The sequence below is a fragment of the Drosophila ananassae genome, chromosome XR (assembly GCF_017639315.1).
Source record: "Drosophila ananassae strain 14024-0371.13 chromosome XR, ASM1763931v2, whole genome shotgun sequence".
NCBI lineage: Eukaryota > Metazoa > Arthropoda > Insecta > Diptera > Drosophilidae > Drosophila > Drosophila ananassae.
Window position 1 is genome coordinate 21,641,881 of NC_057932.1, and position 16,783 is coordinate 21,658,663.

Consider the following 16,783-nt stretch of genomic DNA (forward strand, 5'->3'; position numbering starts at 1 on the left):
GGACGAGGACGAGGACAGGGACGGAGCGGTGGTTAGGTAAGCCAAGCCAAGGAGTTCGGGGCAAAGAAAAACTCATTCCGAAATCATTTTTGGAAAATCGCCTGCGGCTGTGTTTTGTTAAAAACTGAGAAAACGGAAACAGAAATGTGGCCCCTTATTCCTCCGCTCCTTGCCAGCTCTCTGCCTCCCCTTCTGCGGAGCCCGGCAAGGTGGAGACAGTAGGAAAGTGAGCCCAGGGATTCCTCGCTTGTCGACTTGTTTAACTTTCACTCAAGTGGATTTTTGACTGCGAACAAAGAGCAGAACAAGTTGCGCAGAGCCAGTGGGCCAGAGCGAGGTGGCGGATGGGGCGAGGACTGGGGGCGAGGACAACTAGTTATTTTCCATCAAACAAGGAAAAGTTTTCCATTATGCCTGCCTACTAAAGTACAATTTCAAATTCCATAACTTAATCAGGCGCGCTCGGAGTTGTTTTGGTTTAAATAATTTAAAAGCAGGACGGAGTGGCCGGAGAGATGGATCGGCCTCCAGCCGCACAGCCTTTGTTTGCTTCCCCGCCCAACTTTCGCTTCGATTTCACAGATCTGTGGACCGTCAACTGTCCACATTACCGCATTCCACGCAGATTCAAATCGGGTCGAATGGGATCACTTACCAAAGCCAATTCTTTGACGCATTTAAGCCCGCCCCCACCCCTCCGAAAAGGCGGCAATTGTTGAGGGCGATTGTTGTGCCTCCTCGGCACCAAAAAACCGAAAACAAAAAAGATACAGATGCATTTAAGGGCACATATGGCAATTTCTGGTCAGCATCCGCGGTCGCAGACGGCACCAAACCGAACCAAAACCAAATCAAAGTAATGTGATACGTCCAACCACCCACCCACCAGGCCACCAGACCACCAGACCATCAGGCCATCAGACCATCAGGCCAGGAACTAACCAACCCACCCCTCGGCAGTTGTCACTGCGAGCTTCCCTTGTAATTAGATGATCCCCAAATCAGCCGCTAATTTTTCCGCAATTTGCTTAGTAATGCAATCTAAATACAAACAAAATAGTTCCCTTTTTATTTCGGCGATTCGAGGGGTGAACCGCTCAGCAGGATGCTCCTGGGAGGAGGGGATGGACAGATTGGGCGGATGGCTCGCTGAGGGGAGGGGGTGCAACTGGGAACACGGGTCGGTGGGTCGGCGGGTCGACGGGTCGACGGGCCGTAAAATACATACTCGAAAGCGAGTGTCATATGTACACATATATGCCCCGGAGTGTTGCACATGTCCCTGCGCGGCAAAACAAACAGCAGTAGATGTCCCTTCGAAAGCCGCCTCGCCGATCAGAGTTGCCCGGAAAAGTAGCCAAAATGTAAACCTGTAATCCCGCATTTGAAATTTCGGACTGGAAGAAGGCCTAATGACAAGCAGGCCTGGTTTGCTTCCCATTCGAGAGTCGGAGGCCCAAGGAGCTCTGGTCCACAGGTTTCATTCCCATTTCGATCAATATCCGGTGGCCGGACATCCGGGGTTTGCAATCTATATCTCACAATAGACAACACGGAGTACTCTTCTGTTCTTTGCGATTTAGTTATTTTCTCCACCAGCTTTGGTTACTTATCCCCGTGCAGCCAGAAAAGAGGACTCGATTTTGCCATTTTTTAAAAAAGGCCAGATTGCGGGCAGCACTGTGGGGGCTGACTCGTGAAAAGGGCTGCTGAAGAGGGCGGGCAGGGGGGGCAGTATGTCGAGGCCAAAGGACTCCAGGACAAGGAAGATGCGACAGCCAGCGACTTCGGCGGCTCATCTCTCTGATCCCAGCGGGAGTTTTTCAAGCTGCCCTAAAATCACAGCAGGGAGTGGGTCTAGTCTGGGTGGGAGGGGGCCAGGCAGGACGAGGGGGGTGGACCAGGACCAGAACCAAGACCAGGACCAGGACCAGGGGTCGCGGCTGGTGTTCTGAGCTCTGTGCCTGGGGTTGACCTGTCGCCTGCCGAATTCCGTCTGCCGTCTGCCTTCTGCCGTCGACAACTTTAGCCCTCGGACGTCCTTTCATACTTCCATACAGTTACCATTTACCAGATCCTGCTGGTTTTCCCGCTCTTCACCACAGCCCACCACCCCCCGCTTCCTCGCAGGCCCACATGCCGGGCTCTTGTCTTTAATTTCGGCGCATTTGGCTTTTGTAACGTGATTATCAGTCGATTTGATTTGACGCTAAATGCAATTGCCAAATGCCAGAGTCAACCGGGCGCTGGGTCTGGCCGAGAGTCGAGATCCGGAACAGTGGGGGAAGGACAGGTCGGCAGGAGCAAGTGCTGGTTTATTGGCTTAGGATTACAGTCACAGCCCACCGTACTGCCCACAACCTTTATCTATTTATTGCGAATATAGTAGATGTCACTCAGAAAGTGTTTCTGTCCATAGTAGCCTTTGCCCGAACTGCCATTAAACTGTCAGCCCTGCGGCCTCGTCTCTGAATCCCAGTTGTTCATCAAGTAGGCCTCGACCTTCCAAAAGTTTCCGAACTCTGAGGTACCAGAAACTTCAGCAGAACAGCCTCATTCGTCTCTCGGACAGGCAACAGTCCAGTTCTCCAAAAATATTCTTTATTTTAATACTTTATTTTATTTTTTTTATTTTTTATTTCATCTTTTTCATTCTTATTTATTTTCCAACTCTCTGGGATCTTACTCCTTCGTACAAGGATCGAGTGTGACACTCCTTTTCCAATGGTTTCTTTCTGATTTTAATTTATTGTCCTTTTCGCTTGGCTACTATGGTGAGAGTTGGCTCATTCTTCTAAGCCCACTAAGAAAAAGTCTATATTTTCATAGTATATTTTATATTTTATCTTTTTCATTTTATTTGTTTTCTAACTGAGTGGGTCCTACTCTTTTTCCCAAGGATCTAATGCGATCCTCTTATTCTTATTATGGTTTCTTCTTTATTTTTTAATTTATTGACAGGACTTTATTTTATCTTTCTTTATTTTACTATTTGTTAAAAAGCGCTGAGCAAGAAGGCCACTTGCTCTTGGTCTTCACTGCAGAGATCGAAGAGGCTCCCCTATATTTATCTGATTACCTTATTTTTTATGATTTTCATTTGTTTGCCAGCCCAGATCTATTCTGTTTGGCACTTCCAACATCTTTTTTTTGTAATATTCATTTTATTAACTATTAAGTGGAGGCTGTCTTAAGTCCAAGGCTGATCTCTTTGTGGTTTGATTTTATTATTTCAACTACAAAGGTCCTTGCAGGTGAAATAGTGATCAGAGTGGACTGCCCTGCCACGAAGTGCTGCATCAGAGCAATCAAAAATTCATTCGAGTGCCTTGATTGATCTTTTCAACGGCTCTGTTCGTGGATTGGCCCGGAATGGGGACGCCACATGGGACAGAGAACCCATCTCAATCTTCCGCATCATCTACATCATCATATTTATTTTCCCTTTTCTTTCCTATTCCCGGGCCGCGTAGCATTTTCCTAACAGATGCTAACTGGTTGCCACCGAGTTCTGGGCTCGGTCTTTGGGATCGGCTCACCTCCCCGGGGAGTTGTTTCAGTAGCAACAAAAACACCTCGCTGGCGCACAGGTCATCTATATGCCCGATTTCTTTCCTTGCTTCCCCACCCCAAATAATCCTACACTCGGAGAAGTTCCTCAGCTTCGTAGTCGAAGGTCTGACGATTGGCGCTGTTCCATCGCCTTCACGAGGTGTCTTTGCCTCAATCCCAAGTGGCGGCTTCCAGCTCTTAACTCTGGTTGGGCGGCGCAGAGCCCTCTCTGTTTCTCGCAGTGTAGCACTGCCCGTATCTGTCTTCATCTTCGTCTCTAGCCAAGCGCACATAAATATGGAAAGAAAAAGCTGGAAAAAAATGCAAATCACTGAAGCTCAAAAGCCCAGTACGGAAAATACGGGGCGAGTACGGGCCAAGGGGATGAAGAGAAGCGGCAGGCGGGCTTGACTTGCCGGGTGGTTGCCGGCACAGCCAACAGAGTCAGGGCTTGCAAAAGTATTACAATAATTATGATAATCTATGCCATAAAAAAAGAGCCTGAACCTGAACCGAGAGTCGCATTTGTGGCCTAGCCCGCTCTCGACATTTGGGTGGCTCGGAGCTGATAGGGTGGTGTGCCCGGTGGGTTGTGGGTTGTGGGATGTGGGTGGTGCGAAAGGAATTACCATGCTTTAAGCTACCGCAACCAGAATTCAAATAGAGCCAGCCAGCGCCGGCCAGGCGGACAGACGGACGGACGGACTGACGGACAAACTGGGGGAATGTGGCTGGAAATCCGAAAGTTGCCAACTCGGATATCCCTCGATTTTATGCTAAATAAAGGAAACGAAGCCAAGCCAGTGGCTGAGGTGTGAGAAATGTCAGATATATTTAGGTGAGTCGGGGATTATGGCCACGGTCGCCACTTTTCTGTATTCGGGTGGAGTGTTGGAGTCCTGCGAGGTGCCCCACTGTTTTTGCTCGTGTTTTGGTGCTGGTGCTGGTGCTGGGGCTGGGTCTGTTGACTCCCACTCCCCAGTGCCCCGCCCCTGGCTTCCCAGATGCCCCTGCCGCCAACCCTGCCCATAAACCCCCAAAAGTGAGCCTGTGTGCCATGGGTAGTTTTGATAAAACGTTTCAATGGCTGAACACATAACAGTTGACTGCCTGATGTCTGTGTCTGTGTCTGTGTCTGTGTCTGTGTCAGTGTGTTTTGGTGTGGTTGTGTGCGGGGGTGTGTGCATGGGTGTGGGTGTGCTTTGTGGTTGTGTGAGAGTGTGTGTGTCACAAAGACCATAAACTCCGAAGAAAAAAGCTGAACACACAACGAGAACAAATGTTAGCTCCCCAAGGCCTGAAGCTGAAGCTCTCGAGCTCACGGCTCATGGCTTCCAGCACTTGCCCCCAAAAATGTTCCCCCCACATTCTGATCCAGTCACGCCCCTCCGAGCCCCGCATCCCCGGGACCCCAGTTCGCAGCTCCCAGCTCCCAGCTCCCAGTCCCCAGGACAGGCCAGGACATTCAGTCCTGCTCTTGACGATGCAACGCTGAGTGGCATTTTGAGGGTGGCGGCGGTGATAAAAAGTTGAGCTCGTTGTAATAACAACAGCATCGAGAACTGCTGCCAATGGAGCCAGCCGATGCTCCGGCCCAGCCAGAAGCTATAGCCGCGGCTATAACATCCGCCGATAAGGCTGCTCCACTGAGAAAAATGCTGCAGGCTTTTTAGTCCAAGGAGTTCAGTCGCTGGCCCTGGAAATTCGGATTAAAGGCGCAGGAACGGCCACATTGGCTGGCGTTTTCTCCCAGTGAGAACAACAGTTAAAGGCAGCAGGACGGAGGAGGAGCTGGGACGAGGACGGGGAACTCAATGAAGCTATTTGGAGCACAGCGATTTCGCGACGACGACGACAACGCTCCTGTTCTGATGCTGATGCTTATGAGAATGGAGACGGTTTCTAGGAATAAGGATACGGAGGAGGCTGCGGATGAGGATGAGGATTGGGATGGCAATACAGAATGGAGATGGGAATGGGGATGGGGATGTCGATATGGACGGGGATGGAATGACGATGATGATTACACGTTGACGATGACGACTGTGTCGCTGCCAGTTTCCCCGAGATTTGGATTTCTGCACGCGAAAAGAGGGGGAGACTGGCAATGGCATAAGATGCGGACTTCTTTCATAGAGACCGAGAGGCTACGTCCTCGCAGGACATATGGGAACATGCTATCCGCCACATCAGGTTTCGGTGGAGGAGCTTGTCAATTTCAAACAAAGCCCCCCTTTTTTTCCGTGTAAATCCACAACTTCCGCGTCCTGGCGCTCTGCCCGCTTCCAAGACCGCCACGCCCACCCCCAGTCCTCCGCCTCCTTGAGAGATACTCATCGGGAGCGGAATGACAGCCTAGAGACACATTCAAGGCGAAGGCGACAGATAAGAAATGAATGACAAGCACAAGAACCAGAACCAGAGCCAGAGCCAGAACCGAAACCAGAGTCGGAAGGACTAGCAGGAGCGACTAGCAGGAGGAGAAGCAGGAGCTGGCCAAAGGACCTCCAGCACATCAGTCAGTGTCAGTGTGAATGCGAAATTGCGTTGCTTTTACGAGCTCGCCTCGGCAGCACAACTGCCACATAAAAGTAATGCCTGATGGATATACTCCATCCATTCTCCCCCGAAAGGTGAACAGAGCCCGAGTCCTTGCCGTCGTTGGAGGATATATGTCCTGATGCTTGCCTGTGCTTGTGCTCGGTGCTCTGTGCGTGAGTGTGTTTGTGTTTTGTGTGTTGTGTGTGCGGGGCATAAATCACAGTTGCAACGTTTTGGGGGCCACAGAGAACCACAATCCAGATTCCGGAATTTCAAATCCATCCACGAGTTGCGACGCCCGGAATCACAGCCCTTATTTCATGCCCCGCAAATATTTATATGCTAATCCTGCCAATGGGAAGACGTAAGGGCCCCCGGAACAAAGTGGAGGGCAGCGGGGCTAGGCCACGGAATTCATCTTCTGGCTTTTGGAAACATCAATGCCGTTGTTAGTTTCGAGGGGGTTCTCCGCTGATTGGGCTACTTAGAGCTCCGATTTAATTCCGATTGTTCCAGGACACATTCGAGCAGACCTTTAACCCTTCAATCTAACTATCTATGCTGGGAATGCTTCCATAGCCGGAAAAATACGAGCGAACGCCAATAACTACTGTCAATCAGGTGGCGCCCCTGACGCCATTCTGGCCAGCAGTTGCCAATGGAGCTGGGCCCAGGACTTGTGCTTACATAAGGAGGCGAGTTCGACAAATCAGTAGCGGCAAATACGTGCCGCAGCGATTCAGTCACGTACCAGGACCCGAAAAAAGCCATGGATGGGGCCGGAACACGGGCGGGTGGGTGTAGCAGCCAGACAAGGACTCGCCAGGCCCAGGAGCAGCCACGCTCCGGCGGCAGAGCAGGAACACAAGTAGCACATACAGGAAATGTAGTTCGAGGCATACATTTGAAAGTAATATCACAACATCATCTCCATCGACAAGCAACTTCAGTTTTATGAAAGCCCAGCTCTGAATCCCAGCAGCTCCAGACTTTTCTCCCAGTGGATGGTGCTTTACATGGACACTTCAGTACATAAATACACCATTATGTATCTGTTCGCCGGTGGGCGTAACCTGTCAACAGTGATGGGGTCCAAGGCACCGGTGGTGGCTGCCCGACTCCCAGGCCCATGCCCCTTGCCTCCTGTCGGCCTGTCCTTCAGCCGGCCTATCTATCTGAATATTTCAGGGCGGTGCGAAAATTGAGGCCTCCTAGCATCGAGTCCTGAGTATCCTGGGGCTTCTTAGGCAAATTATTACCTATGGGATCTGCCACAGTACTCTGTTTATTAATATTTATTTTAAAGTACTTGGTTAACGGCTTCAAGTCCATCTAGTGGTGGCCCAGCCCGCCTGATCCACCTGCCTTCCACTAGCAAGTCCCCACCTCCGACCTCCAACCTCCGATCCCCGACCTCTGACCCCTGGCCGGGAGTAATAACTTTATGCGAGGGTAACACGGAGGTCGCTGACGACGGCGACGACGCCGGCTAACCGAAATCGGGCCCAGGCAAGCATAAAACTTGCCAAACGCCAATGATGAGGTCCGTCGGCATCTGTATCTGTATTTGTATCTGTGTATCTGTATCCGCATCTGTGCCTCCGCCTGTGTCTGCGAGCCGTATCTGTATCTGTGCGAGTGTGTTGGCCCCAGTCATCCCTCAGATTCGGATTGGGACTCGGCTGCAGACGGAGGACGGGGAGGAAGGAGCAGCGGAGGAGAAAGGGGCAGCGATGGTTCCCTTCGTTATATCAGCGCAGTCATCATCGATATAAACCCTCGGCTGGCTGGGCAGACTGACAAACTGACAGCAACGACCGTGGATAGGTGTGCACTCGGAGAAATAGTCCAGGTCTTTCGCACTCTTAGCTAGGCGGGTTTCAGGTTGACTCCCAAACGGAGTGTTTCTGCCTCTATGGACGAACGAGATACGTTTTTCGGTTACTAGTTCGGTTGAGTTTTCTTAGCGTGTGGCCCAAGTTCGCCTTACGCGTTTCCCAGGGTCCCAGCTCCAGGTCGAGGTCCAAATCCAGCCAGCGAGGCTCCCCTGCCCCCCACTTACAACACCCTGTTGCCAGTTCCCAGCTCGGGCCTCTCCCGCCACCGCTCCATCCCACTCCCTTCCCACGAGGCATTCTCGTAGCTGCTCTGAGCCGATTCTGAGCTGAGCTGAGCTCATTCATCCATTCATTCATGCCGGGACTCGGTTCCGTTCAGTTCTGTTCTGTTCAGTTTTGGTTTGGGTTTCGTCTCAGACGAAGGAGGACATGGAGACGGGCCACGGGAGACGGGAGACGTGGCATCCTAGCCACACAGCCGCAGACAGGCGGAAAGGAGCCCGTAGAACGTAGAACGGACAACGAGGCGGGGGGCCAGAGTCCAAAGTTTGCGGGTCCCGCCATGCGTATACGTAATCTGGCATTAGATTACTGATCCATGTCAAATCTTTGGCTTAGGTCCGTCCGACCGTCCGACCGTCCGCCCGTCGCTCTGTCCGCTTGTCCATCCGCCAGTTGGGCCTCTGCTCGCGTTGTTTTGATTGATACGAACGGAAGAGGACACTGAGCAAAGCCGCACCAACATCCGAACTCCTGAGTGGCAAAGTCTGGAGGCAGTTTATGAGAAGCCCGAGTCCTAATATCAGATAAAGCCACGGCCGAGTGCGTCCTGAGACTCCACATTTCGGCAAATGGAGCAACTCAAGTCACAGTGTACTTATTTCTAACTGTGTGGAAAACCCAGCCTCCTTGCCAGGCGGCTTTGGTGTCGACAACCTCCTGCTCCTGCTCCAGCTCCTGCTCCTGCCCTGCCCCGGCTCTGGCTCTGGCTCTGGCTCTGGCTGTCGACCCTGCCCCTTTGCCCCGTCCCCTGTACTGTTGCTGCCATACGCGCCGCTGATTTTATGCGCATCGTTTCCACATCACAAAGCAGGCGGCGAAAACGCTTCTCAGGCCCCCATCCCCCATCCCCCATCCCCTGCCCCTTCCCCTTCCCCTTCCACTTCGCGCAGGTGGCGGGCAGAAAGGTGGGTTACTTACAATATTAAACAGTGGCCGAATCAGACAGGACGAGCGCCGAGTTGGGCAGGTGAATTATTGGCTCCGGAGCCTGGAAAAATTACAGTCGATCTAACTTTCTCCGGCCGGCGGCGGACGGGTGGCGGGCGGGTTCTGCTGGACGTGCTGCTGCGGTGCTGAAATCCAATCTCGCACTTCAGTTCCCAGCAAGGAAAAGAACTGAAAGCACTGCCGGAAAGCAAAGCCGGTGACCATTGTAATCAGGGAGAGATTATAACCCGATTGCGATGCGGCGGCGAACAAATTCCACAAATTCCCATCTGCGGTTCTCATCTGATTAGGTGGTTATAGGCCTCACTGGCTCTAAGCAATTAATTCGATTAGTCGCCAGAGGAGTTTCCCCGTTCCGAGCCAGGATCGTTATCCTGGCAGGCACTCACCCCGGCGCAGCTCGCACCGCCTCTTCCCCAAAAGAGCAGTCGCGAATCTCGGCTCGATCGTGCGAATATTGCTCGCCATTCGTTCAAGGATTAGTTCCATATTCCAACTTACTTTCTAGCCAGACCTCCAGTACATCTTGGGCAGCCCAGCCCCTTGCTCTTTGGTTTCAAGCCGCGACCCCGTCGGGGGGCAAACAAAAGTGAAAACCCAAACAGAACTACGTCGCCCCACCGCTCCTTCGCATCCTTTTCAGTATTATTCTGCGCTGTCCTCCCCCTGCGCAGCCCCTTTCGTTTTCCAGTCCTGCACTTCATTAATAATGCACAGTTTACCTTAAGAGGATTTTCAACGCCTCCTCTGCTAATAACAAGGACACAAAGGCACACACTCACATGCCACACCCCGTGGCCGCCCTCGCAGCGGAGTATGAAAATTTGTGGGAATGTGATTCTAAATCCGCAGACCGGCTCGCTGAGATCTTCATTTTTCGCCCAAAAGGCTGCTCGAGGACGGAGTACACCGCACACAACCCAGGCGTCCTGCCTCCTCGCCAAGACGGAGAGGGAGCCCAGGAGGTGCGCGCTTTTTCTCCCAGTGCGCCGGACTGGGTTGTCGGCGAAAAGGTATCCGAGGGGTTTCTTCCCACCACGCCCTAATTTCAGCTTATTATTAACCAGCTCCGAAGCGGAGGCTGCAAGGGGGGCAGGGGCCCGCGGAGGGGGCGGGGTGTGTGGGGGCGTGGCGGCAGTTAACGGCAACAACATCTGTGAAGATGTTGCGGCCCGGCCAGAACGCCGGCATAATTATAATAATCATTTCATAATCATATTTGGTTTGTAGTTTTATTTTTTTGGGCCGAGTTCACCCCCTATGGTCGCCCGCAGGGTGCCACGCCCCCCGCTCGTCCTTGCCCCTCACCACTCTTCACTCTTCACTCACCACTCACCTCTTGCCCCTCATCCCTCGCCACCCCAAGCCCAAACATTCGCAACCCCGCAGGTTTTTTGCTTGAAAGACATTTTTTTCGAAACAGTTGCCAAAAAGATGAAACAGCCGGGGGCGGAGGCTGTGGAGGGGAAGAGTCAGCAGGGCGACTCAGCGACTACACTCAGAGAAACGAGTCCGATCGCTATCCTGCCTCACGAGGCAGGAACAACAGCATCCCTCCGGGTTCTCCGAGTGCACAAAAGGTTACCAGACACAAGAGCGACAGATGTGTTTCTCATTCGATTTTTAATATGCGGCCAATCTAACTGTAATTGGTTTGTTATTGTCTCCCCCGGCAAGGACGAGCGCGCGGAACAGGGACGGCACTAGCCCCTGGAGTACCGCGCCGGAGGACTCGAGGGCTCGCTATAACCATCCCTGCCCCTCGCCGGCCGAGCCACCCGATTGCGCTCCCTGCTCCCTGCACCCTGCTGCGGTAAATATCTATCGTTTATTGTTATTGCTCTTGTTCGCTCTATTGTTTTCATTGTTCCCCCCGGCCTGGCCTGGCCTGGTATCTGGCGCCCGCTCCGCGCCACCCATCTGCCACCCCACCTCCGGCGACCTGTTCGGTTAAATTTATGAAAAATGTTGTTCACACTTCCCTGCTGGGTGGGGGTGGGGCGCGGAGCTCCGAAGGGCGCTAAAAAGGACACAGAACTGAAGGCCGCCTGCTGACACTTAAGGACCTCGGGCTGGGTGGCGAAAGGGGGTGGCCCGCTCCGCGGAACAGGTGGCCTTGGGCGGGCAGGGAGGCGTGTCCTGGCCCTTTCTTGCAGTGCGCCAAATGGGTTACACGCTCACACATGTTCCACGAATCCGACTCTGCCAGACGGGATGCGAGCCACTCTGTGAGCTCCTCTACTAGAATCGGATGTGGAGTAGCATCGCTCCTGTCCTGCCGCCCGCTGTCCTAGGAATTTGATATTTAACTCTTTGAATGCGTAATGATCCGATTTGCATACGCAGGACTTACTCTACTAGTATTGAAGCCCCTCCTACTCTCCAGTACTGTCCAGGGCGACTTCTTTCCGAACGAATAATAATGAACTTTGCCGCCTTACCGCTGGCTCGAAATAAACCCCCAGGCCCGGTGTCCAAGGACTCAGGAGTCCTCCAACCGCAATGACATTCGCAAAGAGCTTGACGAATGGAGTCGAAGTGTTGCCAAAACTCTGCCCATGCCCATCAGTCAAGGTACACTCGGAACAATACCTACTCCTAGTCCTCCTGAGGAGCGCTGGAGCTCACAGCCAGTTTGATGCAATTCATCAACGGACTTCAGTACGGGGCAGTCATATATTTTCACATCCAACTTAGCGTCCAGGTCCAAGGCCCTGTTCAAAGCCAATTCCTTTTCGGCAGAGTGCACGAAAGGGGTTACCACACGGAATGTGGGCGTTCTGGTGGGTGTGCGCTTTACACGCACATAATCCTTCTCCCGGGACGCATCTGAACCCGAGTCCTTGTGAATCCCATATCTGATTTTTCGCTATCGCCATCGCCATCGCCGACGTCGCCTCTAAACGATTGATGGCACTCGTCGACATCGTATCGCACCGTCTGCCCTGTCAAAAATCCGTATCCGCATCCGCATCCACAGCCGCATCCGCATCGCACACACGGTGATCCACACACCCCTTTGCACTGCGAGTTGGGAGTTGGAAGTTGGGAGTCGGGTTGGTCGTGTGCTCAGGGTGAGGGGTTTGCTGGTGAGGAAATGATAAATTGCGCATTTGGGAGTTTTAAAGGTCAATTTAGGGGTTACTCTCACTCCTGCTGCTCCAGGAACAAGCTGACTGACAGATGAACGGATGACGAGCGCCGGCCGGCAGGCGGGCGGAGGGCGGAGGGCGGAGGGCGGACAAAGGCTTAAGTAGACGGAGGAAGGACTCCTGATCCAAAAACGAGCTAAAAGAGACCAGAGCAGGGAAGCTACAAAAAAGTACATCTATCTCCCAAACAAGCTTATATTGTTGACTGTCCTGACCAGCCACTCCTGCACCCGCTGCAAGAAGCTCCCTGCAGTTAGAAATCACTTTTAATATTCCATTGCCAACTTGGTGTATGAAACATGTGAAAAACTGGCTGGAAAACGGCCTGGTTCGCAGCACTCGCAGCGGCAGACAAGGACTTCCGTCGCCCATAAACAGCGACACTTCAAAGTTAACTCGCACAATAAAAAATCCGTGTACGAGTGCCGGAGCGGGTTCCCATTTCCCATTTTCCGTTGCGCCTTTACGCAAAAGTAACAGGGTTGCACTTCGGCGGAGTGACATGAACTGGAGTGGAGTGGAGTGGAGTGAGGGGAGTTGAGGACCGGCGGCCCGGAATCCGGCCGGGGGGTAACTGAATTTGCTTATGGGATTTGTCTAGTGCGCCTGTTGACTTGCCAGTTGGCGTTTATATTAATGGCTCAGGTCGGGCTCGTTTCCCACTCCGTGCATTTTAAACCCGGACTGTTAGGGATCGTTAGGAACTGACGCGTGCCCGCTTTTTTGGCTTTCGTTTCTGGCCGGGGGTTTCTACGCAGGGGCCATCATCGCCGGGGTTGAACGCCGCAAGGCGCCTAACAGGCAGGTAACTGCGGTGACAGGCAGTTGGATCGAGTTCCAATCCCGGACGAATCATTTGCATACTGTCGGATAGCTGGGATGAAGAATGACTGAGTGGACCCTTTTTGAATCAGTTATCCAACTCCCTCCGCCCTTCCTAGTCCCTCCATCAACTGCATCAACTAATCGGAGCAATTCTACGTGGGACTCTCTCCCAGGCCCCCCACCCGTAATTGAAAAACTAATTGCCATCCATGGTCCAAAGGAGACAACTCGGTTATTTTTATAATCACAGGGTTAATCAAGGACTCAAGGCTCAGCTTGGTTTCCAGCCCCGCCTCCCGCCCACCCACCTCCAAATCCCTTAATTTGTTTATCAATCTGCAATTGGCTTGCAAATGACGTCTCAGCTCGGCCTCCCTGGGACTTTAGCTGCAGGTCTGCACGTTTCCCGCTCGCCTGCTCGTCCGCCTTCCCATTTCCGCTTTCCGTTTCCGTTACCCAGTTCCCAGTTCCCAGTTCCCAAGCAAGTGCCACGCCCACAGTCGCATTCCACTCGCCCCCTTCCGCCCCCATAACCATAACCGTGACATTGGACGTAGGCATCGCAACGTCAAAGGCATGGGCCCCGAACGCATTTCGTTATCATGAAGATATTACTTTAAATCTGGAATCGTGGTTGGGAGTAGCCGGGCTGTGGGAGTAGCCATGTTTTCGCGCCGTGTAACCTGGCACGTGTAAGAGTTTGAAGCTCCGGTCACGTGACCGCACGTGGCTCGCCGCCCGCCCGTCCGGCCAGGACAGAGAAGCGTCACGACACCCTGGCCGGGTCCTGTCGCCTGGGCTGCTGTGATAAGCGCAACTTGACAACTCCTGTTCCTGCGTCCGCGTCCGCGTCCGCGTCTGCTCCTGATCCTGATCCGGAGATGTCAAAGACCAGGTTTCGGCTTTCGCTTATCGCAGAGCACTGGCAGAAAAAGCGGGCTGAAAGCCAGGGGCGGACAGGACGGCATTGATGGTTTTGTTAGCGTAAATATCTTAATTCACCGCTTCGCCGCCCCCGACACGCGCGAATCGTGTGCATCTGACATGAGAACGTTTCCTGTTTCCCGCTTCCCGCTTCCCGTTTTCCGGGCTTGGGGTTTCGCGCTTGGGCTTTCACTTTCGCTTTTAAAGCGAAAACGAACGACAGACAGACCCTTTACGCAACTCACCTTCCCACCCACCGGTTCCTAACGAGCTTACAAAGAATGGAATAATCCCGTCTCGGGAACACCATTTCAAAATCCTCATACTCAGTGTTATTCTCTGCTAACGTGGGATAATTGAGCCTCACGCGGGAGGTGGGGTTAATGAAAGTAATTGCCTGTTTTCGGCTCTAAAAAATGTGGAACAAATGCCATTTTTTAGCCGCTTAGTTCATGATTGTAGAAACTACGAAGCACTGTTTCTCGATTGCAACATTTTTCAGAATCCAACCAGTTTCCCGCTAGGGAAATTGTAACAGGCCCTCGGGGCGTTGTGAGCTTGGCTCGAGGGGGAAAGCGCAGACAGGCTGCTATTGTTGTGCTTCGGAAGGTTGCTGGTTGGATGGTTGTTGGCACCATAAAAACATATGACACCATTTTGACGAGTCGCGCGTTTTGGCACGCCAAATTATGCATAAAATAGATTGCTGTGTTGACACTTTCCACAGCCGGAGCGGAATCAGGGCGGCAGGGTGGGGTGGCGATGGAAAGGCAGCACCACCAGGGACCGCCAAGGACCGCCAGGGACCACCCGGGACCTGACAGGGATCGGTTAACCTAATCGGACTTGTCATGTGCGCATCACAACAGAGGCATCACCCTGGGAGACGGCGACAGAGGGGTGGAATCCCTCGGCCGCTTTCTCTCCTCGGATTCACATACAATCGCTTCGATTTCCCTCTGTCCGATCACTCCGGCGGACTCGCATCCGAAACCCAAAACGGAGCACTCACAACAACGAAACGGGAATCAAAGCTTAGCCTCCAGATTTGGTAACTAACTTCAATTGCGTTTGAAACTCGAAACCCATTGGCACTGGCAAGGGTGTTTGAGGAAATAGGATTGCGGTGGACAAGGGCACAGGCAAGGGCAAGAGCAAGGGCACGGGCACATGTGTATGACAGCGCCGAATGAATGCATCAGTAAGCCAAAAATCGGTGTGTCATTTTAGAGTTCCCCGCGAGAGGAGCAAGAGGGTTGTTGGTATAAGGCCCACCCCCTATGTCGCATATTCGGACGATAGTGAAGCGAAAATTAGCGATTGATTGCCATTCAATTTCTGTCTTCACATAATAACCCTTTTCCTTACGCTCGTGTTTAGAAACTCGTAAAATTCTTCAGCAAAAAATCGTTATAAAATATATTAACGTTTTTACATTTTTGTAATGTTTGTTACATGTTTTGTAAAATCTTAGTTCTGAATATCGTAAGTCTGGTGGAAGTATTTGGTTAGCGGGAACCTCTTCCAACCAAACGATTAGACTCAACGAAAGTGGTTTGTGTCAAGGGTGGAATATTCAGATAAACACAAGAATTAAAAAAAAAAAACCCTAAGCTATTAGCACTAATTGTATTCATTCAATTTCCTAGTCCTAAGAAGCCCTCATTTCTTGCGCTCGTAGCGGAATCGGTAGACCGCCGCTCCATCCTTGGAACTCGACTTCAATTTCTTTGGCTTGAGTAATCGCGGCTGCTTCAGAGCGTGGTTCAGCTGCAGCTTCTGCTGGACGATGCCGAGCTCCCGTTCGCGCATCTCCCGCTTGCGGAGCTCGTTGATCCGCTGCTGCTTTTCTGTGTTCGGCGGCGCTGCTCCCTGAAAAGGAAAAAGGTGCACTTACAATAAAACAGTATACGTCAAATAATAGCCCCACACACTTTGGCAACCTGCTGCTCCGCCTCCTTGAGGCGATCTCCCAGACTAACGGCCTGCCTGCGGCCCTGGTCGTCAAAGACAAAGCGCTGGTTGGGCGCCTTTCCGGGGTCCGCATCCACGTCCACCAGAGTGGCCTTGAGGCGGTCGATCTTTCGCCGCTCAATGGTGCGCTTCATCACCACGTATTTGAGGTCCTGCGTCTGCATAAGGGCCAGCTGCTCGGGTGTGTGCGTGTCCTCCTTCTGCTTTTCGTGGTGCTCGTCATTGGAAAGCTTTGCGTTCACCATGTGGTGGTAGAACTCGTCTGGGTTCTTATTCTGGGCACGCCTGTGCAGCAGTTTGAGGGTCTTCTCCTTGCGCTGGGCGTCAATGGCCCGCTTCTTGTAGTCCTTCTTCTTCTCAAGTAAACCTAAGTGCTGGCGGGACTCCGGCTGGTGCCGCTCCCTGTGCACTTTCTGGTTGCTCTTTGACGCCTTCTTCCACGAGGACATTGTGATGCTTTTCGGGGCAGGCGGAATAAGAAGTTATAATATAACTTTTGTTTACAGCGAAAACGTGCTAGCGGTGGATGTGTCGTGGTGTTGGAAAACCTACTGAGAACCAGTGTTGTTAATCACGAATCTATCAAGTTCCAATATTTTTTACATGCACAAAACTAAAAATACGTGATTGCATCAAGTATTTAATTTATTTTATAAGATTAATTCAAATAGCACTAATTTATATTTATATTTATTCTGAAACTTGATCTATCGAAAACCATCGCAACACCTGTTGCACAAATTATCT

At 52.1% G+C, this 16,783-nt stretch overlaps 1 protein-coding gene across 1 annotated transcript; it reads right to left on the reverse strand.

Moving 5' to 3' along the window:
- Positions 1 to 15,454: 15,454 nt before the first annotated feature.
- Positions 15,455 to 16,612, reverse strand: LOC6501938 (probable U3 small nucleolar RNA-associated protein 11). The gene is made up of 2 exons (XM_001966691.4): positions 15,997 to 16,612; positions 15,455 to 15,934 (listed from the first exon to the last, which is right to left on the reverse strand). Exons 1-2 carry the CDS (start codon positions 16,483 to 16,485, stop codon positions 15,725 to 15,727), a joined length of 699 nt encoding a protein of 232 aa, XP_001966727.1. The 5' UTR covers positions 16,486 to 16,612; the 3' UTR covers positions 15,455 to 15,724.
- Positions 16,613 to 16,783: the final 171 nt, after the last annotated feature.